This window comes from Dermochelys coriacea, chromosome 25 (genome assembly GCF_009764565.3).
Source record: "Dermochelys coriacea isolate rDerCor1 chromosome 25, rDerCor1.pri.v4, whole genome shotgun sequence".
In the NCBI taxonomy this organism is placed as follows: domain Eukaryota; kingdom Metazoa; phylum Chordata; order Testudines; family Dermochelyidae; genus Dermochelys; species Dermochelys coriacea.
In genome coordinates this window covers 13,094,902-13,121,221 of record NC_050092.1, presented here as the reverse complement: position 1 = coordinate 13,121,221, position 26,320 = coordinate 13,094,902, and the positions used below count along the sequence as shown (strand labels likewise).

Sequence of the window (26,320 nt, the reverse complement as noted above, 5' to 3'; positions counted from 1 at the left end):
TTCACCTGTTGATCAGCACTGTCTGAGAGGAACGGTGCCACCTAGTGACTCACCAGCACGGCTTCCTGCAGCACCTACTTGTTCCTTGGAGCTCTCCCAACTACTAGGATCTACTAAGGAGCTGAGCCCTGGGTCAGGTTAGGTTTGGGGGCACCAGATTCTTTTAAAAGAGCTCAAGGCCGGATTTCTAGCCCGTTGGGTGCTGGGTACTTGGGAAAACTTGCCGGTAAATGTCACAATGGGAACCTGCTGATCCCACTTGAAAATCTGACCCTTATGCAGGGGCCTGAATGGGAGCTGAGTTCTTGTGAAAATCTGAGCCCAGCAGTAGGTGCTGAGCCCTTGGAAATGTGGCCCACAGTTCTTCTGAAAAATTCTGGCCTGTTCTGCTCCTTTTAGATCTGACAGTTGCAGGGCTCAGAGACAGCCCCAAACCACCCCTGCTCCAAACCCCTTTGAACTTTGCAGGGGAGGAAGGGGTTGAAAAATTGGGATCCAGGTCTGAATTTTGTAGCTCTGATCCATCTCTAGGAAAGCTACAACATGCCCACCCAGCTGGGACAGCTAATCAATCACCCCTGTATTGCAGTGGTTTTCAACCTGGGGTACGCATACCCCTGGGGGTACACAGAGGTCTTCCAGAGGGCACTCAACTCATCTAGATCAGTATTTCTCAATGTGGGGGATGCAACACCCAGGGGGGTCATGGGATGGGCTTGGGGAGGTCACAAGTTCAGGGCCAGTGTTAGGAGGTGGCAAGCAGGGCAGTTGCCCGTGGCCTCATGCCACAGGGGACTCTGCGAAGCTAGACTACATGCTTCAGCCCTGCTGCCCAGGGCTCCGGCTTCAGAGAAGGCTCAGAAGTGAAAAACAGGCTCAAGTATGACACTGAAATGTAAGTACAATATTTATATTCCAGTTGATTTATAATGATATGGTAAAAATGAGAAAGTGAAGTGTGCTGTGACACTTGTGTATTTTCACGTCTGATTTGATAAGCAAGTAATTTTTAAGTGAGGTGAAACTTGGGGATACGCAAGACAAATCAGACTCCTGAAAGGGGTACAGTCATCTGCAAAGGTTGAGAACCATAGTTTGGACAAACTCAGGTTCCCACAAGGACCACCGGCTTCGTGTCTCAGGAAGGGGGAGGGTTTGGTTTGAGCAATGGGATTTCCAGCAGAACGTTTCTGTCTGATTTCACACTCCCATCAGCTGTGCCTGGTGACGGCACAAACTCCATCCCCCCCATGAAATAGGGGAGGGGCCATACATTGGGGTGTGCGGCTCACCTGGATTTCTCTGGCATGGTACATGATGATGAGGCCCAGAAGTATCATAGTTGAAAGGCTGATAAGGCATTTCAGTGCAAATGAATACGAAGACTCCTAAAAGGGAGACAGAGAGGAGCAGCGTCAGGCACGGTTTCCCCCTCGGTCCTGAGGCTAGTCACACCGCAACCCATGGAAGGGAGGCTCTGGACTCTGCCCGTTCAATAGGCACATACAGATTTTATGGAAAGGCGCGTACTAAGCTGTTGAGAGGGACTCACCGTCTTCGCATGGGCCAACCATGGCTGGGCGACACCAGGCATGCCGCAGGGATCCCGACTCCAGGAGAGAGCCTATCCCTTGGGCAGGCCATCAGCCACTCGCACTGAACTTCAGGCTGGGTTGCTGGCTTCTGGGGGCAAATCTCCGCAGCAGCTGAGAGGTGAAATCCCCAGGGCAGCGGACGTACCCAGGGTAGCCCTGATCAAGCTTGCATGCTACAAATAGCAGCGTGGCCATGGTCTGGTGCAGGCAGCAGCTCAGGCTGGCTGCCCAGCTACGTACCTAGGACCTTGGAGGGGGTTGTCCTTGGGCGACTAGTTCATGCCACCATGGCCACGTTGCTATTCTTAGTGCATGAGCTCCACCAGAGCTGGTGAGCATGTCTACCCGAGCTGGGATTCACGTCTCCCAGCTGCTGCCTGGACATACCCCCGGCACCAGAAGTTAGCTGGGAAGCCTGGGGCACAGGACACCACAATGCAGGGGTTAATACTAATCCTGTGCCCCTCCCTACTGACGGTCAGCAATGATCCACTAAGCCTCCCAGCTCCCGCACTAGGATCCACATTTATTTCACAGACAGGGAAACTGAGGCACATAGATGCTGAGACACATCCAAGGTCACCCAGGAGGTCAGGGGCGGAGCCAGGAATGGAACCCAGCTCTCCAAAATCCAACCCTGAGCATTAGCCCCTGAACAGGCTTCATCTCTGGAGATCCCAGAGGCAGCCTCCAGTGTGGCAGAGGGGGCAGATGCCACATGATCAGTTCAATCCAGGGATGCATTTGCCATATGGATGTTAGCAGCCCGGGGACCTGTTCTGATCTCCGGGGCCTTGCACAGAGGTCTGCCGGCTCTCCAGTGACAGATGTGCGTGCTAGCTTCTGTAGCGGCAAGATCTGGGGCTCTGTAGTCACAGAGAAACTCTCCCCACGTGCCCAATGTGCAGTCGACAGGGGGCACACAGGACCGGTGAGCTGCATGGCAGCGTGCAGGGGACAGGCGGGTGTTTGCATGAATGATTCTATCTGGTCCCACACCCCTGCCGTTTGGGGGATGATTCATCAGCCCTGGAGAGAAGCCAGCTGAGCAAGAATGATAAAGCATCTCGCTGAGCCAGGACTGTTCACACTGTCAGCACAAAGCGCCCATCAGCATCAAACGTCGCAGCAAAGAGCAGGGTCCATTAATCCTCAGTGCAGCTCAGGGGAGGAGAGCCATCGCCGGGCCGGTGCAAACACAGACACACGGGAATGGGGAGGGGCGCACACACGATGCACACAGAGAACAGTTACACACGCACATAGATGGGTCTGTGCACGTATCCCTACATCGGTGCACGCACACATACACAGACTCTGGGATGCATCCTCCTTTCCTCAGACAAGATGCACCTACCCCACATCCCGGCAAACCCAGGTGTGCACACCCCCACAGCAAGCCGACGTTCAAACATGCTGGCAAGCCCACTCACTCTGTCACTCTCACACGCTTTCCTTATCCCTTACACGTGTTACGGTGGCACTTGGATGCCTGGCGTGCCGGGCACTGTATGAACACAGCTGTCTTGCACTCACAGGGCCTCCAGCCTCCTGGGGCTGGGCCCACCTTGGGCAGAGGCCCCTCCCACGTGAGACCTAGGTACCAGAGAAAAGTTCCACTTACGGTCCAGGGCTGGGACTTCCAGGACCCTTTCCTTCCCAAGGGCGACATACAGGCCTGGCTCCCACAGGGCGTGAGTGGGACTTATGCGGTACCCAGGGCTTGCGCCAGCCTCTTCTCTGAACCAGCCACGTCTGTCCCCCGAGTCCCCGGCCTTTCGGCTTCACGACCGGCTGCGGTCCCTACCTTGGTGTAGACTCCCCAGGAGAGCTCCGTCTCCGTCACCATGACCACGATGCCGAACATCCCGAAGATCAAGGCGTAGTCGCTCAGGCGTTTGCGCTTCTCGAAGAGGGCCCGCCGGTGGCCCAGCCGGTACCCAACGTTCTGGTTCTTCTTCTGGTTCCGGGAGCACACCACCGCCTCCTCTCCCGCCTGCAAGCTTGTATCCTTGGCCTCTTCGGTTTTGGAGACCACCACCTCCAGGCCCGAGCTGTGGAGGGTCTGCAGGGGCTGGGTCTCGGCTCCCAGCTCATGGAGGTTGCGCTGGGAGGCGCTTAGGCTGCTCAGGGGTCGGACCACGCCTCCATTGTACTTGCAGCTGTTCATGGCTATCTCGGTGAAGGGGTTGGGCTCGCTGCACACTGTCTTGGATCCAGCATGATTCAGAACCTGGGAGTCCACATTTACCTGGAAGGAGACGGAGATGGGGCTAGAGAGACGCAAACCCGGGGACAGAGAGACAAGTGGGGGAAGGGGAGAGCTCATCCCCTTCTCAGTCCAAGTCCCCCGGGGCCTGCAGCCTCCATTCTACAAAGCAGGATTTGAGCTAACTATTAGTCTGTGTTACTTATCTAGCATCACAGACGCGCCGCATGGACAGAGAAGGGAGTGCAGGCCCTGGGCTGTTCTCAAACCTCAGACCATGACTGCTAAGAGCAAGCATCGGGAGGTGGCCCATGGTTCCCACCTGCGCAGTGGTGTGTGGCTCTAAACTGCACCCTGGGCTGCTCTTGAACCCTGGTTCCCTGGCAGCTGTGAGAAGGCAGGCTGTGGCTCCCACCCGTAAGGCAGGGAGACCCCTGATATTACCAAGATGCAGAGCTGTGGATGGCAACCAAGTGTGAGGATAAAGGCTCCATTATCAAATGGATGGGGAGGCCCAGAGGCAGGGACCATGCTGGGTGAGAGGGCTGCAAGGTGAGGGGCTTGTCTGACCGGCTCTGCCCAACCTTGGAACCATTGCAGGGTGAAATTCACCCCCGGGGCAGTAGGCCAGGAGGAGAGGACAAGGCAGGCATGGGGAGGGGCGTAATGCAGCTCAGATGCTGCGGTGATGGGCATTCTATAAAAAGTGGGTAGAGAAGAAAAGAAAGAAAGAAAGAAAGAATTCAGCAGCCTCTTGGGATACAGGTACACATGCAAGGGGGCATGGTTACCTGATCTACTCATTAGACAACACTCCCTTCCCAGAGCTGGGAATTGAACCCAGGAGTCCTGACAGTCCCTCCTCTCACCTCTGAACACGCCCAGAGATGCCCCCAAAAAAATCAACAAACAAACAACTCAGCTGGTTAAAATACTTTGATCCCAAAGGTTCCCAAAAGGATTTTGTAAACTTTAGCTCTGCACAGGGATCCCTTTGACCACTGTCGAAATGCGGCCACCTCTGTGGCGAAGTGCACTAACTACATAACAAGTCACAGCAACAGGGTAATGCAGGAAGTGAAGAATTTCGTGTACAGCTGAAACCACCCCTGGGTGGGGGGTTGGACAGAAGCAGGTTATATCACACTCCTAGTCAGTAACCGGGCCAGGCCAGGGACGCTAATGATCCAACCAGCGGACCAAATTTGGTCATGAATCCTGGCCACTTGCCACCCGAGGCATGCTGCACATACACTAAGACAACCTTGGGACTTGAATGATCAGTTTCAAATCTCATCTAAAAGCCAGCGCCCGCTCGTAGAGCCCTGGGCAGATATGAAATCTGTATCCGCATCCGATCTGCAATCCACAAACATGGTCCGTGGATATAAAGCAGATATCTGCAGATCCACAAGAGCTGAGGCACTCGCTTAGAATAAAGCACACCCCCTAGTAACTCGCCGAGATGTCAGGATCAAAAACAGCTGTCAGGGGTGTGATTAAAAATTACTGACCGACACAGCATCCCAAATCTAAGTAGCTCTTGCTAGTCTCCCATCCGACCCCTGCTTAGCAATGAGCACTGGCAGAATCACAGCATGAAGAACAGTGGCTGGATACCTGCCAGGCTACCCTCCCTCACACCCCTTCCTTGGCCCACCACGGCTTTCATGTCCAGGGACCCAGCATTTAGAGGCTGCTGCCTAGCGGGAAGGGAACAGCTGCAGAAGCAAGTGTGGGGTGGACAGGCCTGTCTGGGCCTCCCTAATGAGACTTTGATTTTTCCTGAGCTGTGTGGAGCCATCTCGCTGGCTGGCAAACAGGCCTTTCCCCGGAGCTGATTAACGGCCTGCATCTGGCACGGGGCACGGGTTGGGGAGTGAATTTCCCGTCTGTTAGCCAAGTGTCTGCACATCAAAACAGAGTGCTCACAGCAGATCTGGACTAACGCCTCTCCTCCCACTCTGGAGCCAGTGCAGCAAGGCCGATAGGTGAAGCCACCGTGTGCTCCAGCTTTGAGGCAGGGTCACCAGCGAAGTGAGTTTGTTCGGGCTTAGTATAGTTGGCAGAGGGTTGTTATACAACCATCATCCAAAGCAACGTGACTTCCAGGTTCTCTGCTCGCAGTGGAGCCAGAGCAGGAAGATAGAAGGAAAGGGGTGTGCGTGTGCGTGTGTGTACGTACATACACAAGGCTATACAGTCATAGGAACATAGGAACTACAACGCTGGGTTGGACTGTGGGCCCTTCTAGCTAGTGTAGAGCAGGAAATTATTTTCCCAACCCAGGAGAATTTTTGAGATTTTGAAAATTTCTCCCATCCTAAATCAGGACAAAGTCAAAATCTCAAACATTTTCACAAACTGATAATCAAAAAAAAAAAAAAAAAAGAAATCAGAGCGGGCCAATCAAAATGTTTTGTTTTGATCATTTCTATGCATTTAATTTTGATTTTGACTTAAAAAAAAAGAATTTTTTTAAGTATAAATTAAGTAAAATTTTGAAACAAAAAGCCATTATGAACCAAAACCCGAAACAGTTCACTTAGAAAATGGCCAGAGATCCAATTTCAACTATTTTGATATTTTTTCCAATTTTTTCCCCCAATCAGATTCGTCCAAACTACCCTTTTCTCATGAACAGTTTTGATTTTGACAAATCAGCTTTTTCAGATGTAAAAACGTTCCCGGTCAGGTCTATATCCAGCCTGTCCCCTACATTAGCCAGCAGCAACTGGGTCAGAGAGAAAAATCCTGCAGGAGGCACTGTTGGGATAACCTACTCCCTGGGAAATTTCCCTCCTGACCCCTATTAGAGATTGGGGCTCATGCCCTGAAGCATGAAGGTTTCTAGTCCTTCCAAAGCCCTTTCATAATTTGCTGGCTATAATGCTGGCTAGTCTCACTACACGTTTCTTTGCTTTGCTTTTCTGAGTGCTGCTAAGCTGTTGGCCTCAATGCTGCCATGTCCATGGGCTCACTGCGCCCTGGTTGGAAAATCCCTTTTTTTTGCCAGATGTCAATTTGCCACCTTCCAGCTTTGTGGAATGGCCCCTCTCATCCTTGCAGTCACATGAAAAGCCTTTTGATCAGGCTCGAAGCAGTCTGCACGGTCACTAGCCCGAAGCACTGAAGATGAGCTCGAAAATCAAAGCCCTCTTTCTAAAAAGCTGTCAGATCCTAAATACAGCAGGGCTCTTCCTGGCAGACAAAGAGAGGGGACAGACGTGGTGCTGAGCATCATAATCCATCCCCTGCTTTACCCACGTGCAGTGGGGAAAGGTCCCACGAGGGATGGCTTCTCATTGCATTTCCAAGCACGTGGGTAAGTGGGAAGCCCCATCCTCTAAAGCAGTCGCTGAGGCCTCCAACGGGGCTCTGCTCTGCTCCTGGATACGCCTGAGACAGGCCATGAGAAATCGCCCCACCAAACGGAGCCCTGCTCTCTCTGCACCAGGTTCAAAGCCCACCAAAGTCAATGGGAGTCCTATTGCTGTCCACTGGCGATGGAGGAGGCCCAGATCAGGCTGACCTTTGGGGACACCTCAGAGAGCCCATCGAGAGACCTGAACAAGCCTGCAGACCCTTGGGGTGATAGGGGACAATGCTACTAGCTTGTGCAGCCGGGTGGCAGCCAGCTGGTGGTGGGGTATAGCAAATCCAGCCCAGTATCCAAAGACAATCCCATCTCGTGGCCATGGGGAGAAATCAGAGGGTCTCGTTTCAGCTCCTCGGGGATGAGTTTTGAAGGCCAATGTCCTAACAGAGGTGCTTGTTTGCAACCTCAAAGGGAGGCTAAGGACCAGGGGTGAGAGGGGTGAGGCTGCATCATCAAAGCCACAGCCCCATGTGACAACAGACAAAAGTGTGGGGACTCCGAGTTCTGAGACCCTCCTAGGCGCAAAGACCGTGGGTGGCTGCGTCCTCCTTCGACCTGGGGTTGAGAACCCATCACCCCAGGAGATTCCGGGTAAGACAGCCCCTCTCCCCCTGCAGAGAGAGAGCTACATACCACACACACACGCACACACACAGCCACTCACTCACAGTGAACGCTCCCTGGGTGCCGGAGCTGCTTCCTTTAGAGAATCTCTTGGGAAGAACAATGAGAGCGAGCAAAAGAAAACCAACAGGACCAAAAACAATCCTTATGATTTGCCATGGATTTCCAGAGATTTCAGCCTAAAACTGGGGGCGGGGCAGGGATTATGATCCACTGCATAGGATACCTGATTGACGCAGAGAAATAGACCCCCATGAAAAAAAACAGGCAAGGCCAGCCCCACCCTTGACAGCTGGGAGCTCAGATACCGTGGTGATGGACATAGGTGGAAGATGGCCTCGTGGCGAAGGGGCTAGGTTGGGACTTTAATGGGGGCTCAATATCCAGCTCTGCCATTGACTCTCCAGTCACTTCATCTCTTGGGTCCTTGGCTCCCTGCTGATCAAGTTATAATTTCCCATCCCAAGGGGAAGGGGGAGCTTTAGGGGCAATCCAGAGGAGGGTCCCAGGTACCAACCCCCGGAGGCACTAAGTGCTCCACGCACAGGACTCTTTTCCATACCCCATCTATCTGAAGAGACGTGCGCCACACAGCTCTTGAGAGACCTCATCAGCTCAGTTCTAAATGCAGCGAGCTACAGGAGAGCATTTGCAGTGTGGAAGTGTGTACAAAATATACCGTACTGTGGGTCAGACTGTCTCTAAGTGTCTGGGCAGCTGGCCAGTTCCAAGTGTAGCACTTAACTGCAGTGCATACTGGAAAATAGAGACCAGATGTACAGTGTTGTCCAACTTCATTTTATATATGGTCTCTATTTTCTAATGTGTACTGCAGCTACGTGTTAAACTCAGGTATTGATAGAAAAAACATATCCTTCTATTGCTAAGGTTATATGATAAGCAAATACACATAATCTGTATACACTGATTGGCTAGACAGACAGACCTAGTCGGGGCTAATATAGGTTTTGCACCAACATGTAAATGCCGTCTCAGAAGGCAGCTCTCTGCAGAGCATGCACACAGCTCAGCTGGCCCACTGCAGAGCGGAGAGTTATAAAGCTCTGCAGAAACGACCTGCAAGCAAGTCCTCCACCAAACTCCTTGCTAAATGGAACAGCTGCAGGCTAGCTAAAAAAAAAAAGGGGGGGGGAGAGGAGGGGTGGCGTATGTGTGATTTCCCAGGCCCACAGGCAACAAGGCCCTTTAAAAGCATCCAGCAGGTGCAAATTCACCCGCCGACACCCAGCCACACTCATAAAATCCACCTGAGTAGCTGGGAGCAGGGAGGGTTTAGAGGTCAGGCTGGCACCGCCTGGCTGTTGACTCTGGAGCGGGTGAGTATTGGCACAGAGAGAGATGGATCTGGTCATCTGTGGATCTGTGCGTGGGTGCTGACTGGGGCATCAGAGGCAACTCCAGCTCCTGGAGGGTGACTGATACAGTGAGAGAATAAGCAATCCGAGTCTGAGTAAGTAATAATATTTAGCCCTCATACAGCCCTTCGCTTCTTTCAAGCTCTGCACAAACCACTGTGCAGAGGAACTCGTCTCCAGAGAATAACCCCACAGTAGGAGCAGCCCTGACCTAGTGCTGTCACCCCAAAGCAGACACACAGGGATCCCGCCAGCGACCACTGAAATGCAGCCACCTCTAGGGCGCAGCGCACCATCTGCTTAACGAGAGCAGCGGGTTGGCTGCACAGCGGGTTGGCTGCACAGTTCATCTGAAAGGCACCATCCGAAGCTGCACAGCAACAAGTCAGGAGTGATTCTTCAACACCAGGAGCTTCTGCACCACTTGCATTTTCCGTGCTGGTCTCCCATCCAGCTACTGACCAGGCCTGGCTCGGCGTAGCAGAGAAGACCCAGCAGCGTGACAGGAGGGCTATTCCCAGAAAGCATCCCCACTTCACACCTGGCTGGCATGGAACTACTCCAGCCACGAGCTCCCTGGTAATTGGCTCTTCCCAGTTTCTTGCCACCAGGTGGCAGATGGAACAAAATCTCCTCTCTGTCCAGCGCTTGGAGACTCATTTCTCCAGGGCCCTTGAGAGCGACACGGTTTGTCTGAACAGAAATTAATGAACAAGGATCACAGGAATAAAGTCAAGGGAGCCAGCAGGAGTGGATATGTTCTGTTCTAGCCTGCGGTTTGGGGGCAGAGGGGGCCGGACCTAAGACATGTCTCCAAAGGACCTGGGATGAGACAAACACAGGGTGCCAGTTACAGGGGAAGTTGATTAAAGCTCAGGCCACCTTTGTGGAGGAGGAAGGGAGGCTGGTGAAAACACAGGAGATGGGCTCAGAGACAGCAAGACAGGCCCAGAAGGGTGGGGAAGATCAGACTTTCCCTGGGCCAGAAACTCCTACCCCAGGAGAATGGGGCAATACCCCAGCGTCGTTCCCACTAGCGCTGTGTGCCTAACAGATTTCTCACTTCGCTGGCAATGCCGGAAAAAATCGTTTGGGGTCATACTGCGAATGGAAAGTTCCACATTGTCTGGCAAATCGCAAGTAAAAGAATAATTGTTTTTGGCTGAACGAAATGCTTTGCTTTGATTTTGAGCATTTTAAACCAGGTTCCATTTTATAACAGCTGCAAAGAAAACTTCAAGAGGAAAAGTCCTTTTGAGTCACCGAATTGCGGCATTCTGAGGTCTGCGGATTTCTTTCTAAGGTTTCTTTCCCACTGAAACCATTCGGCAAATTCACAAACTGTTCCAGTGCCGCCTCACCTACGTTTTGCACTGGGGAAAAAAAAAAAAAGTTGGAGCCGAAAAACGTTGCCCAGCTCTAGCCTCCAGGGCCGAGGTGCACACACCACCTGACACAACGCAGGCAACACACACACTCAAAATCATACACACACGTTCTCTCTCCCTCTCACACATACACAACTTGTCATCACAGGCGTTCCCACACACGGACACTGCTGTAGAAGATGCACACAGTAACATACACAGAGATAGGGGCTCACAACCACACACATACACACACACACACACACGGCAGGCGTAGGTTCTCCTTTTCTCTCATTCCCATTTGCAACTTAACCAGCACTTAGCCCAAGCGGGCAGGCAACAAAGAGCCAAGGTACCAATCAGCTTTGCCAGGGCCTCCCTGCACACTGCTGTCTGTCTGCACCCATCCAGACCTGCTGGGTGCTGCCCCAGGAGTCCTGCTCCCCCCAGAGCCCTCTGAGGCACTAAACTCCTTCCAGCCAAGTGGGAGTGAGATGGCTGGTGGGGATAATTACAGCCCTGGCATTCACGCCCCCGGCCCTCTGCTCTCCCCCCCACCCGCCGCCAGAACGCTGCCAGTGGAACCCCACCCTCCACGCAGCACAATCGGGATAATTACAGGGCTGAGTAGCGGAGTCGCTTTAAAAGGGGGGGAGGAGGAAATCAAGCAAAAATTACCCTGTCATGCTGCCTTGGAATCTGACACTGGGAGAGAGCGCGGGGGAATCGATGCTCCTGCATACACTGTCCCTGGACATGCTGAATTACAGAGCACAGGGATTTCGGGACATTCTGGGGCACGCTTGCCAGTGACAAAGGGCAGGCTGCCTGCGATCTGGGAGCAGACCACCAAAATAAATATGGGAGCAGCTTAAAAAAACAACCACCCCTCTTCCCATATTTTGCCCCCCATCCTACCCAAATTTGGGACCTAGACACATGCCTAGTTTACCTGTGTGTTAATCCAGCACTGTGCACACACGGTCCCAGAGACCTAGTGGTGGTCATGCACCCCGGCCTGGTGCTGATCTCATACACACTGGTCGCACTCATGCACACAGGAGCCTGGGGCCAATCTCACACACATTTGTGCGTACACTCCCCTACGTCCCCCCACTGAACCTCAGAATGCCCAGGTATCCTCTCTGTCTTCTCCGCTTACGGCTTCTTTAGTGTCCGGGAGACGCAAAGACCCCTCACTTCGGCTGTTGAAGGAAGAAACCCATTTGATGTTCAACCCAGTTTGCGTCACCTCCCTTGCGGCTCATCAGAGGCACCCGCTGCCCCTGCAGATGGCCAGTGTAAAAGCAAATATTCCAAAATCCACGAGACAGAGCAGAGAGCGAACCATGGCCAGGGAGAGGCCCAGCAATGCTCTCATCAGCATTCACAGGCCATGAGAGGAGCGTGGAAGGCGAGCGAGAAAGCCTCTGCCCTCCGCATGGAAAGGAGAGAGAGACAGGCGGAAAGGAGAGAGATGGTTTTTGCTGGTGCCATGGGGACAGGGGTTCGGATACAGCCGGCTCAGTCGGCAGCTCCGTGCCCATGAGGAACCAGTGCCAGGAAACATCTCTTGTTTTCTGTCTCCCAGGGCCCAGTTTGCCCTCCCCAGCACATGAATCAGCAGAACCCACTTACTCAGGAGAGGTGTCTTTCCCAGTGACCTCATCTCCAGCTGTGATCTCCGGCAGACCTCCCAAGCTAAGCAGGGTCAGACCTGGGTGCGAGACAGACACAGGTGACGCAGGCTGTGTGCTGGTGACTTAGCGTTGACCCCACGGTCCTGCGTGGTGCAAAGGGGCACTGTGGGGACTCGGTAGATCTCACTTCTAAGCCAATGCAGACCCCGATGCCCCAGTGCAGTGGTAGGGGGCGCTGTGGATGACAGCAGGGCGCACTCGCTTTGGAATCAGCATTGACCTCCGTTCCCCAGATGAAAGCCACTGTAGGACCAGATGGCCTTGCTGGTCCAAAATTAGATCCCCACTCTTGTGCTCCGAGGGAGTTAGCCGGCCCTTAAGCGAATATACCTGCTCCATCACATGCTCCTTGCTCGCCTCAACCCTCAGCGTCTCCCCCTCCCCAATTCCCTTCCCAGAGCCCTAGTTCAGAGCAGCCTCCACCCTTTCTTTACAGCAATCACTTGGGTCCACCCTGCCTGGCCAATGCTCGTAGCCCCTCGCCAGCTCTTGCTCCGTTCGCTGGGGTTACCCCCAGTGGATGAAGAGGTGGCAGCCGCACTAGCCCCTTGGGGCTGGGACGAGGTGCCAGATGGACATCCCTGCTTCTGTTCAGCCACAGGAGTGCGTGGCATGGATCGCAAGCTCCCCCTGCAAATCGGCCCCTGGCGTGATCCTCCCTCATCCCGAAGATAGAGGGACCGCTGCCCCCACCCAGACCTAGCCTGCAGGGCTGTGAGCCCAGCCTGACCTCTTTAACCCTGTCAGCAGCTTTCCAGAACATCAGTGTGCTGAGTCCCATCAAACTCACTGCACCCAGGGGCTGCCCAAACAGGTTTTAGCTGGAAATGGCTTTTTCCCCCTACCAGCCCGGCCTGGATTTGAACCAGCGACGTTGCAGCGAAAGGCTCTGTAGCGCATTGCTGACCCCTGAGTCATCCAGCCCCCAAGCTGATGCAAAGCAGCAAAGCTCCGTGGACTTCAGTGGCAAAGCTGAGTCCTTGTCCCCAGCTCCGTGCCAACCACTCACCCTGCACACTGGCCCCCAGGAAGGCCCCGCGCCAAGAGCCCCCTCCCTCTTCTTAAAGGGGCAGTTCACATTTTGCTCACTACATAGGTTTGTTAATATTCTTGTTATTTATTTGTCACAGACCAGAATCCAATTGCGCTCGGCGCTGTACAAACAAAACTGAAAGACAGCCCCTACCCAAAGCACAGAGCCTGAGTTGCTATAGAAATGAACCAATATATGCGCAGCAATGAAATACACAAACAGAATTATTACTAATTAGGAAACCTATTTCTAAAAGGATCAAGAGCTGGGGTCTGTTAGAAAACCCAGATTTGATATAGTGTCACTCCAGCTGTAGGTGTGGTGGGAATTATTTGAGAGGTTGTTTTTTCTTAACTGTTTGGCTGTGTTCCTCATTATTCCCTCATGACACACATGGAGAGCAGGCATTAAAAATAGATAGCTCTCTTCCAGGGTCATTGCCGTAATTGTGCACATGAGTTAGTGGACAAACATTTGGGCTGAAATAATATTGTCAGCAGCCTCTGGGCACCAAAGGCCTCAACAGAGCTAGGGGAGTAAGCTCAGGATGGAACTTTGGCTAAATATAAAAGTCAAACTTTCCAACATGCCAGTTTTAAAAATAGGGCTTGGAATTTGAAGAAAAAAAAGACACAGGACGTGAAATGTTACAACCCACATGCAAAGCTGGGACCACAAACTCAGACAGCATCCCTGAAAAGGTTCCCTCAAGCCCATGGATATCAAAACCGAAAGTATCTTTTTTCCCTGTAAGGATACTGGTTAGAGCACAAGTGAAAGAGGACTTCTGTCCCCGGCTTTTGGAGGGAGGGTGGTCTAGTGGTTAGAAAAGGGGGGTGGGAATCAGGACTCTGATCAGGACTATTTCCAGCTCTGCCACTGACTTCTCTTGTGACTTTGGGCAAGTCACCTCCCCCACCCCCCTTTGCCTCAGTTTCCCCATATGCAAAGTGGGCCCCTCTCCTGGCAGAGTGCCAGTTCCATAATCACTGGATCCATTCCCAGGCAAACCGCTTCATCTCTCCGTGACTCAGAGGAGCAGGATTGGGCCCTGACAGAGCATGAATTTCACTAGCAGAGGCCTGTAACCTGCCCCATCCCCTGCCAACACCATTTCTCCTGCCACAGCAGAGTGCTCTCTGTGCTATGACAAGGCTGGGGAGGTGGCATGAGCATCCACAGGGATTTTTCTGCAGCAGAGACCAGAGAAAGGTGCAGAGACAGTGCCCAGGCTAAACTGGGGGAGAGGAGAAAATCTGATAAACTATGTGGAGCAGAGAGGGTGTGACAGGCCATTTAACTGCTTCAGTTGTGAGGACAGGAAGGAGTATGCCCTGTCCAGGGCAGTCAGGTAAGAGTTTGGGTTCACATTAGTATGAGCGTCAGGGTGGTACCTCCCTGACCCCCATTTCCTCCCAATAATCTGCAAACTCTCCCATGAGAGCTGAAAATGAGAAACTGAAAATTTGGAGTAATGTGTCCATGTCCTGGGTGGCTGGGGCTGCTCTCTGACCCCAGCACTCCCCATCTCAGGATGCAATGTAGGCACTAACTCCTCTGCTCAGAGTCTGAGCTGGCAGGAATTAGCTGCATTCATATTTTTCCAAAAGGAAAAATTTGGTTTTGTCAAAACTGAAATTGTCTGAGAGGAAAATGTCATCTCAGGTTTGTGAGGGTCCAGTCCAAGCCTGGCACCACAAACCCTATTTCAACCTCTTGAATTGTTCAGTTTCAACAGAAAATGTCAGTAATAAAATAAATAAATAAAATAATAATAATAATTAATAATAAATAACTCCTCCGTCCTGCTGATCCCTTCTGTCCTCCATAAAAGGAGAAAGGAAGATCTAGCTTACAGGAACTCAGGATTATTCTCCCTTTGTGCCAGGTGCAATTTAAGGGTATTTTTATCACCTAGCGCTAGGCGAATAATGGATTTTTTGCAGAGAAAAACATTTTGGGTCGACCCCATACCAAAATTTTGGGGAATTTTTGGCAAATCAAAAAGTTGAAAAAATGTCATTTGATTTCCAGCTTCTTTTCCCTTTTACTTTTATTTTGAAAATGTTTTTAAAGATAATTTTGAGTCAAAAAATCCAATTGTTTGGTTAAGAAAATGTTCAAACAAAACGTTTTGACTTTTTTTAAACCAAAATGGTTCCCCAAACTCGATGCAAATTTGTGAAATGTTTCAGTTGATCCAAATCTTCATCTTTCACCAAAAAAAAAAAAAGTTTGAGTCAAAAATTCTCAGCCAGCTCTATTTCCCCCACTTTACAGATGACAAAGCAGAGACCCAGAGACATGCAGGCCTCGTCTACACTAGAAAATAGCACTGCACGCAGTCTAGCTAAAGTGGTACGAAGACCCTAGTGTGAATGCACAAATGGTAGCATAGTTATTTGCGCACAGGACGGGGAATAAGCTGTATCAGTATAAGATACCTTTACACTAATATAACTACGTCCACATGCCTCTCACCTGTATAATTATTTCAGGTGAAAAACAATCAACCCTTCCTAACCAATATAGTTATACCAATAAAACCTGTCAAGTGTAACCAAGGCCTTACTCACTACAGCTGCAGCTGGGGGATAAAACCTTCGCCAAAAGTGACCTTCTCAAGTCACTTGTTGTTGTTTACAGGTTTGGTGTAGCCGTGTTGGTCCCAGGGTACGAGAGAGACAAGGTCGGGGAGGGAATATCTTGTAATGGACCAGCTTCTGCTGGTGAGTGAGGTTGGAATCCTTTGATTTTCTCCCCTCTTCTTGTGAGGTGAAGAATCGCTCCAGGGAAAGTTTGAACAGGGGAGAAAATTAAACCATACCACCCTCTTCCACCAACAGAAGTTGGGCCAATCCAAGATATTCCCTCACCCATCTTTTCTCTCAATGCCAACCAGCGAATCCTGGTTGGGAGTTGAACCTAGGTGCCCTGCCCCCTCTGCTCTAACACATTAACCTCCCATCCCCAGGCCAGGAATGGAACCCAGGAGTCCTAACTCCCAAGCCCCTGTTCTAACCACTAAACACCACTCCCCTCTCGGTGGCTGGAACAGAACGCAGGTGTCCCAATACCTGCACCTGTGCTAAAGGAATACAGGGGGCCGACGGGATTGCTGGCAGAGGACAGTCTCAAATGCAACATTTTCCTCCGCTGACAATTCTTTTTGCCTTTTGGTTTGCTTTCTCTAAGCGCGGTGGGCCTGCAACTTGTCTTCTGGATGGGCGTACTCCGTGCCTGCAGCCGTCAGCCACAACCCGATGGCAGCCGCTGGACTATTTCTTCCTTAATGTTTTCTAAATGAGGGGGAGATTAATTGGCTGTCTGCTTCTATTGGGCACCTTTTGCACACTGCCTCTTAGGAAACAATTCCCAAGCAACGGCTCTTTGCCCCAGCTCCGGCCCCTCTCCAAAGCTGCGGGCTCCCAGCCACCCCAGTGCCACGCCACCACGCAGGATGATCGCTGGCCACTGCGTTCGGTAACAGCCTTTCCAAATGGTTCTTGTGGGCTGCCTACTTCGGGCCATAGATGCTAGAATTCGGGGTACTGCCGCAGCAGGGGCAAGTGGGGAGCATTGAGATTCTGCTCTTTAATCCCGGCATGGCCAAGCTCAGCAGGGTGTGATGTTACCTGTCCTGCACGAGGAGCCTATCAAGCTGGTGGCTGTCGGGGCCACAGCTGGTGGATGGGGATGGGGCTGGTAGGAGGGCGGCTCTCTGATCTTTCAGGGATGTGTCTGTAGGGTGGGGATTGATGGCAAACGGAGGGGAAAAACCCACTGCAGGGTTCTGGCGGCGTCCCCTGCAGCGTAAAGTGGTGAACCACAGCCACAGCCCTAAGGATGTGCAAGGGAAGAGCCATTCTCTTGCCTTCTCAGCATAAATCACCAGGCAAACTGCAAAGCATGGGGAACTTTCATCTACAACTGCTGTTATGCAGCATCGTGCATTTAAGCCACCACTTGTAACAACACCCTGGCTTGTGTGGATCTCAAATCACCAGCCCTGACGGCCTGCACTAAAGGGCCAGGTGCAGTCACTTTAAGCCTGTAACTGACTTATAAACTGCTCTATATGGTCCAGTCACTAGAGAGAGACAAAGAGCCACACTGTGTTACCGTAGGTCCCACGTTGTCTGGCATTGGCACTGAGTCCCTACCTCAGGATTGGCTTTTATTAAATGCTGTTTGACTGATGTGCTAGAATAGCTGATTATCCACTCCACAACGGGCCTCAGGTCCATACACTGCATGGAGCAAGGAAGCATTTGCAACAAGGCCGCCATTCCAGAGTTATTCATAGTAGACGATCATTGTGCTCAGCAGTTATATGGTGCCTGTCACCACAGGAGCTAGGCAGAACTCACTATCCGTATTTTACAGGTGGGGAAACTGAGGCACAGAGCAGGTAAGTGACTTGCCCAAGTGTTGCGCTGCAGCTGGAAGCCAAGAATCCTGACTGACATCCCTGTGCCTTAATCTCTAGGCCACACACCCTCCTTAAGCCAAGAAGAGAACCCAGGAGTCCTGACACCCAGTTGTGTGCTCTCCCTAACACACAGCACTCCCTCCGTACACTTGTTCTATCTTTGTATTACAGTAGCATCTAGAAGATCCAACTGAGATCAGGATACACAGTGAGAGACAGTCCCCACCCCAAAGATTTATACTGCAGGCAACACACATAAAGGTGGGAGGGGAAACTGAGGCACAGAGCAGGGAAGTGACTTGCCCAAGGTCACCCACCAGACCAGTGGCAGAGCTGGGAACAGAACTCAGGTTTCCTGAGTCCCAGTCCAGGGCCTCTAACCCTTTGCACAGCATTGCCTTCCACAATTGAAACACCCATGAAATGATAGCCGGTTAAATGCATCTGCTGTGGGTCCTGCAGCTGCTGGGTCATGTTATATAATAAACTCTGCACCTTAGACCCAATTCTTGGCTCCTCTGCTATCAAGTTAATTGGAAAAGCCCCCACTGGGCGAAGGCGCTGCCACTGGTTTCCTGCCCTGTATAAACGCGGCCCCAGCTTGGCTCAGCACGCTTCCATTCTCTATCTCCAGACACAGATTGCACTCAGGCCACTTTACTAATTACAAAGCACTTAGAACAAAGGGAGGTTGGCACTGGGGGCTGTGTCCCCAAACATACCAGAGGAGCCCCCCCGAGCTGCTGACGCAGGCCCACAGGCTGGGCCGTGGTGCCTGGTCCCTTCAGGCTCCATTCAAACCAAGGGAGGATCCAGCCCATTGCTCAGCACCTCGTTAACAATCCTTTAAATGGGGACTGAGGACAGGCAACAGAGTGAGAAGGTGGCTGCTCTGTGCTGCCTCTTGGCTTTAGTGGGCGCCCTTCGGCACCAGCTTCCCACCAAGGAGCTGGAAGCGCCTTTTGGGCATGGGCTAGGCAGGGATTACCTTGCATTGTACTGATGGGGAAACTGAGGCCCAAAGAGGGAAGTGGCTTGGCCAAGGTCACGCAATAACTGGTAAGAGCAGAGCAGCCCTGACCCTGAAAGCGAAAGACCCCATGCCCTTTCCTTTCATTGGCTATGGGAGGCGTTACAGCTGTGCTTTTAGCTTCTGTATCATACCAAACATAGCTTTGGAGGGTGGGCTAGTGGGGCAGGCGGAGTCAGGACTCCTGGGTTCTACTCCCAGCTGTCAGGAGAACACGAGTTAGAGGGAATAACAGGGGCGATTTGGAATCTCGCTGCCTCTGTTCTGTCTCCGACTCACTGCGCGACCTTCAGCCACGCGTCCCCTGCCCTCGTTGCCCTGTTTGCTCACCTGATGCTAATGGGTGCCACCACCCCCTGCCCAGGCCTGGGGTTTTTATTATTTATTGAGTTGGGGGGAGGGGGTTGTTACGTGGTCTTTGGGATGCGCTTTGCCATCCTTGGTGAAAGTCACAGAACTGCAAAGCATCAGGCTGTCCTTCTAAAAAAATCCCCTGCCTGCCTCCATGGAGATCAGAGGATCCAGGCAGCGGTTCTGATCCTGAAAACCCTTTTCCCTGCTGCCAGGAGCCTTCCCTCACACCAGCACCCTGCCAGAACCAGGCATCTAAGCAAAGAAAGACTTGCAGGATCGGGCCCATATATCAGAACTCCTCCACTGTAGATACAGACACACCTCACTAGGAGAGGGGTGTCTATGACAGAGCACGACACAAACACACACATCCCACCCCTTCTTAAGGGCAGATTGCAAAGCCTCTTCCTAGTTTAGCAACTTCCCTGGGACTGTGATTGGCATGGGTGGGGGGGAAGAGTGGGCCAGGGATGCTTATTTGGGGGCAAAAGAGTCTTTCTATAGACCCCAAAAAGAAAAGGAAGACTTGTGGCACCTTAGAGACTAACAAATTTATTTGAGCATAAGCTTTCGTGAGCTACAGCTCACTTCATCGGATGCATCATATAGACCCCATCGCTTTGAGATCCAGATGCGACGTTGAGATGCATTTCGGACTTGACTTTGGTGTGGATGCATTTTATTGCGGGAAATACTCAAATTACATAAATCAAGAGCTACACATGTGGCACTGTCGCAGGACGAGCAGTGAACCCCACAGCTGTCACTGGATGGGCCGGTCCCTTCCCTAGGATCCCAGCTTTCTTGTTCAATGCTGCCTGCCTCCAGTCACATGGTTGTAACCTCCCTTCACACCCCAGGTCACAGGCTAGTCCCCCAGTTGTAATAGATTAGAAGGCCTTTCTCAGCAAACAAATGCTGCTGAGGACAAGTCACGAAGCCTGGATCTGCAGCCATACAAATGTTACATATCAGGGCTTTTTAAAACCTCCCACCATCCCCAAATAAGCAGTTATCAAATATTCTCAGGCCACGACTGGTCCCTTAGCTGAACAAAATCAAAAAGGGTAGATTTTGATCTCTTCACTGATCCCTTACCCCTGCAACAGTCTGCGCCAGATCCTCATCTAGTTTAAATCAGGAGAGCATCACTGACAGCAAGAGAGTGATGCTGATTTATAACAGGTGGAGATCTGGCCCATTGGCTTCAATGGAGCGGTGCCAATTTACACCAGTTGGGGATCTGGCCCCACTGATTTAATCAGAATTAGGGCTGATTTACCTCAGCTGATCTGGACCATTTATGGAAAGACACCATTACTTTTTTGGGGGAGGGGGTGGGCCAGTAGGAAGGGTATTAAAAGTAAAGGGTGTCATTCAAAGGCCCTGCAAAACAGCACAGGATTTCCCTTGCTCTAGAAAAACAATTTCCTGCATCGGGCAGAACTGACTGATACTGATAAAAGACTACATTTAATCAAGCAGTTTTCCAAAATTTGATTCTCCCCCTTCCGGGGACCTATTTCGGAGTCCACTTCCCCAGCGCTGCTCTGATTCATCTCCCAGCCCATGATGGAGGCAGCGAGGACATGAGTGTGACATTTCTATTTTCCTTTCCCTTTATTCTAAGTCCCCACTACCACTCCTCCCTTCAGTCGCCGAGATCTACAGCTGCTGGTGACAGACAATTTTAAATGCACATTGCTGCTAATTCTATAAACTCAGTGGGTGCAGAGAGAGAGAGAGAGAGAGAGGCCTCTTCCTTTCATATCCATATAAATTGACTTTGCAATAGCAATTCAATGGCTTTTGCACACCTCTTTCTGCAAGTGAGGTTTGGGAAATACTGTCCAGCTACTGCAGTGTTCTAGGGTTGGATGGCTGGACTTCACTGCAGAAACACTGAACTGTTAAGCTAGCCAAGTCAATACCTACATGGAGATGCAGCTGTTTGCAGACACTAAACTTGCTAACCCATCTTTATATGGCTAAGGCTACCTGACCATACTTCCACTCTATTAGGAAGTGACATTATGTTAAAAAAACAAACCAGTTGTTACTCTGGAAAAGCTTCAAACTCCTTCTAATACAAGACATTACTTGCAACTCATTACTTTTAATATTAAAGTCTTGGATCCCTCTTGAGAAGTTATAAAAGGCAAAAGCACAAAGATAATGCATGAAAGGTTTGTCTCTTTTGTTTTTTCAATCTCTCTGGTGAATTATCAGGGATCTTTTATCCTCTGTAGAAAACCTTGCAATCAATCAATAGGTTAATTAAAAAAGAGAAAACTCTGATGGTCCATCTGAGATAAAACAAGACATGAACACCTTGGTTGGATGTAAAGGCCTGATTTAAACTCACTGAATTCAATGGGCTTTGGATCAAGCCCAGATATACTGAGTGAGATTTTCAAAGGAGCATAAAAGGAGTTGGGTGCTCCCTATCCACTGGAATTCCATGGAACGTAATTCACTTAGGTTCCTACTGAAAACTCCAGCCTTTACTTTGGGTGGTTCTCTGATTCTCTGCATAGATAGATAGATACACACACACACACACACACACACACACACACACAAGCTATCCTCACCTCTGTCTGCCACAGCTACTAATTCCCTTTGATTGAATGGGTCTCTGCCCAATTTCAGGGATATTAGAAAGTTCAGATTGAAGAACGCTCCCCTCATTCTAAGCCCTCTGCTCATTCAAGGTTTACTGAACACCAACGTGAGGAGGATCAGAGAAATGTTCAGGTGCCATAAGTCAGCAGACCCTAGACAGGTGAGGCTACCACCCGTTTATTTCCATTTCCCCTACCCCAGGGTGTGAGCGTTTGGGATTCATCCAGAGATGGAATCAAACAGCACTTTAGCTACAATTGACAGGAAACCAACCAGCCAACCAGAAAACAGAATCAGATGAAACTCAAGGTTAAGGGAAGAGACTGGGAGTGACAAGGACAGGGATTCTTACCCATCTCCAAACCAAGGCCCCTTTCCCCACACAGGGATTACCCTCTTCCCATCCACCCGTGGTCTATCTGGGACCCCGCCCCCCTTTTCCCATTTAGCACTGCAGGAAGAGCTGGGTGGGCATGGCCCCCTGACACCTGTGGGATTATGACCCCCAGGTTGAGAACTGCTGGATAAGGCCATAGTAACAGAGAGAATTTCACATCCTTACAAACAAAATTATCCCTGAATCATTCCTTGGGCCCAGTCTCTCAGACCCCCATGGACCATTCAGTCTCAGAGAAGGATGAAGTCCAGCACTGAATTTTTAGCCACTTTCAAGAATCCCTCTCCCTCCCCCCCAATTCAGTATCACATCCTTCAGCTCAGAAAGAAGCAGGGCTCAGCACCCAGACCTGATGGACGAGCCCACCCCCAACACCCTCTGCAAGGCCAGGACTTCACTTCCACAAGATGATGCGGGGAGGAAGAAGGCAAAGTTGAAGCCTGTCATCAAATGTTCTAAAACCCAGCAGTTCAGGCATGGGGGACCCCTGACAGTTCTATGGGATTCCAGCAGCCTCATTAGGTGTTGGGGGTGGGAAAGAAACATATCCAGGTTTCCTATGAAGGTATATATCTATCCCCCCCTTCCTAACCACACAGAAAGGAATCAGGTATTTAACATAACCCCAGTATCTACATTTTCCTTGGTAAGTCCAGGCTCTTCAGACAAAGATCTGCTAGCAGCGAAAGCATCATTAAAAATGCCCCCCCCTTTGACTGGGTCCATCGGGTTTTCTATTTCCCCACTTCACTAATCTCTCCTCTGCCGGCTGCAGAGTTACTGACTCGGAGAGCAGGGCTGCTAGCAAATACTCCCTCCCCCCCTCCATTGGTGCATTTGTGTTGAGCTTTACAAACCAAACCACACACACAACACATACACACACCAGGGGGACCAAACTGCACTGCACAAATGACACTGGGCGGAAGGAGCTAAGAGGAGCATGGGGGAAAAGTGCACAGTCCCCAAAGAACACACACACACACAGAGTTACTAGAACACACACAACAGGGGGATCAACTGCACTGCACAATGATACTGGCGAAGAGGAGCTAAGAGGAGCATGGGGGAAAAGTGCACAGTCCCAGAGAAAACACACACACACAGAGTGACTAGAAAACACTCACACACTAGAAAACACACATACACAGAGTCCGCTAGAACACACACACACTAGAAAACACCACACACCACACTAGAAACACACAGATTCTAGAACACACACCACACACACTAGAAAACACACAGAGTCATTAGAACACATACACACTAGAACACACACAGAGTCACTAGAACACAAACACAAACACCACACACACAGAGTCGCTAGAACACACACACACACGAACACACACACACAGAGTCACTAGAAAACACACACACACACACAGAGTCGCTAGAACAAACACACACACACAGAGTGACTAGAACACACACACTAGAAATACACGCACACAGAGTCGCTAGAACACAACACACCACACTAGAAACACACACACAGAGTCACTAGAAAACACACACACAGACACAGAGTCGCTAGAACACACACAGAGTCACTAGAAAACACACACACACAGAGTCGCTAGAACAAACACACACACACACACAGAGTCACTAGAAAACACACACACACAGAGTTGCTAGAACACAAACACACACACACTAGAACACACACAGAGTCGCTAGAAAACACACACACACAGAGTCGCTAGAACAAACACACACACACACTAGAACACACACAGAGTCACTAGAAAACACACACACACACATACACAGAGTCACTAGAACAAACACACACACACACACACAGAGTCGCTAGAACACAAACACACACACACACTAGAACACACACACACACACACAGAGTCACTAGAAAACACACACACACACACATACACAGAGTCACTAGAAAACACAGACACAGAGTCACTAGAAAACACACACACACACACATACACAGAGTCACTAGAAAACACAGACACAGAGTCACTAGAACAAACACACACACACACCACAGTCGCTAGAACACAAACACACACACACTAGACACCACACAGAGTCACTAGAAACCACACACTAGAAAACACACACGCACACACCCCTACCTGCTGTTCTGGGGGCTCTGGGACCCGCAGCGCCGCGAAGCGCAGGACCGCCGGCGCTAGGGAAGTTTGCGAGCCGCTGGCGCGGCTGCGGGCTCGGAGCTCGCCGCCCCGCTCGCCCCCGCTCGCTGCTGACAGCGGCAGCGCTGCGGTTCGGGCTCCAGCCGGCGCGTCGTTTGCTCTCCCCGGCGGCCGGCGCAGCGGCGGCAAAGGCGGGCGGGGGACGCGCTGCTCGGGCCCCGCGCCGGGAAGGGGGCTGCCGCCAGCGAGCCCGCTCCTCCGCTCCGCAGCCCGGCTGCTGACCCCGCAGGAGGCGGCAGCCGCCCGGGCAGGGGGCGGCTTCGCTGCGCGGGCAGGGCAGGGCAGGGGCAGGGGCGGGCGCGCCCCGCCGGTCGCGGGCTCGCGGGGCAGCTCGGGGGCAGGGGCTGGGCTGCGGGGCTGCCGCGGGGAAGCGCTGCCGGCGGCGGCGCCCCGCGGCGGCTGGTGGCGCAGGGCGGCGGGCGAGCGCTCGCCGGGGCTCCAGCGCCGGAGAGATCCCGCCGCCGCGGGGCTGGCGGCGGGGCGAGCCGCCGCGCTGCTGCGGTGGTGCTGAAGGACAGCTCCCTGCCAGCGCCGCGGCATGGCCGCCCGCCCCGCTCGCGCTGCCGCGGCGCCCCGGGGTGCTGGGGGAGCCCGGGCGGCCGGCCTGATTGGTGGGCTCGGCCAGAACGACCCTCATGACGCACCTCCCCCCCCCCACTGCTCCCTCCTCTCCTTCTGAGGCTCAGAGCCACGCCCAGAGAGAAATGTTCCCTGCCCATGGCCGGGGGTGGGGGTGGGAGGTGGGGGGGTGAGCTACCCCCCCCCCCCGCAACCCTGCAGCTGCACGGACAGGGCAGCCCAGATGGAACCAGCCCCGTCCCAGAGAGCAGCTTGGGGGAACCCTTCCGGTCCCCTTCACCCCACCCATCATCTCACTGCCCCCCCCTTCCCGGGCTCCTTGGGCAGTGAAGCAGGCAGGACCTCAGGGCCTGCCCTGCCCTCTGCTCAGGAAAAGGGAGCCCCTCTATTGAAACCGAAACTGAACCGCACCCCAGAGGAGACCAATGATCTGAAGGAGCCCCAACCTCTGTGCACCTCAGCCTGGCCTTGGCCTCTTGCACCTTACCTGCTCCGCGCCCAGGCGCCCGTTGGAATCAGCCCCTTGCTTTTAGCACACCCAGGGTGCTCTGCGTGGGGATGAGGTGCGGCGGTTCTAGCGAGGGCTCTTGCTCTGTCTGTCTCCTGGGGACATTGGGTTCCCTAAACACCTGGAGGGAGAGCAAACAGAAGTCGTCAGTGTGGAAGAGCTACAACAGACTCACACAAAAAGCTGGCCCAGAGCTACCCACAAAGTCACACTAAAGATATGACTTGATACCAGTGTAGGTAAACTGGTGCAACTCTGGGGCCTTGTCTAGACTAGAAAGTTGAATCACTTTAAGTTTCCCTGTATACTTAAAGCTGTGCAACCTGTCCCAGTGTGGATGCTAGTACTGACATGTACTAGCATAGCTATTCCCACATGGCAAGGGGCATAAGGGTTTACTGACCGAAGGCTCCTTTATACCAATATAACTGTGTCCACATTAGGGATCAGACTGGTATAAATCATCAGTAAAATTCACTCCCAACCTGCCATAGTTCTACTGGTACAAAATCTGTGTGCAGAGCCACTGAATGCAACATCATAGGGTTAGACACATCCTGTAAGGCTCATGTTCGGTGGGACTTTGCAGCCCAAGTGTTCTCTGGAATAATTAGTAGCACCTCGAAGGAGAAACTGAAAAACTTTTTATGTGACAAGACTGGAGTTTAAGATTCTGTTTTTCTCTTGCAATAATTAATGACTCAAATTTAAAGGCCAGATGGACCATTATGATCAGCTAATCTGACTTCCTGCCTAACACAGGGCACAAAATTTCAACCTGTCATTCCTGCACCATGTCCAAGAACTTGTGGCTGAGTTGGAGCATGTCTTTTAGAAAGATTCAATCTTAATTTAAAAGACTATACGTGATGGAAGTCCTCTACTTATGGGGCAAGGAGAGCTAATTATGGATGAGATCCAGAAGG

The 26,320-nt window shown here is 51.8% G+C and overlaps 1 protein-coding gene across 2 annotated transcripts in view; it reads right to left on the bottom strand.

Annotated features, from left to right (window-relative positions):
• The window catches only part of KCNN1 (potassium calcium-activated channel subfamily N member 1), a 74,905-nt gene that overhangs the window by 27,581 nt on the left and 21,004 nt on the right, over positions 1–26,320 (bottom strand). For both annotated transcript variants that reach the window (XM_038383988.2, XM_038383990.2), the window contains exons 3-5: positions 25,374–25,515; positions 3,403–3,846; positions 1,293–1,388 (exon numbers count right to left, since the gene is read on the bottom strand). In XM_038383988.2, the coding sequence (XP_038239916.1) occupies positions 1,293–1,388; positions 3,403–3,765 (459 nt within the window). In that variant the 5' untranslated portion in view covers positions 3,766–3,846; positions 25,374–25,515. The remainder of the gene's footprint in view (positions 1–1,292; positions 1,389–3,402; positions 3,847–25,373; positions 25,516–26,320) is intronic.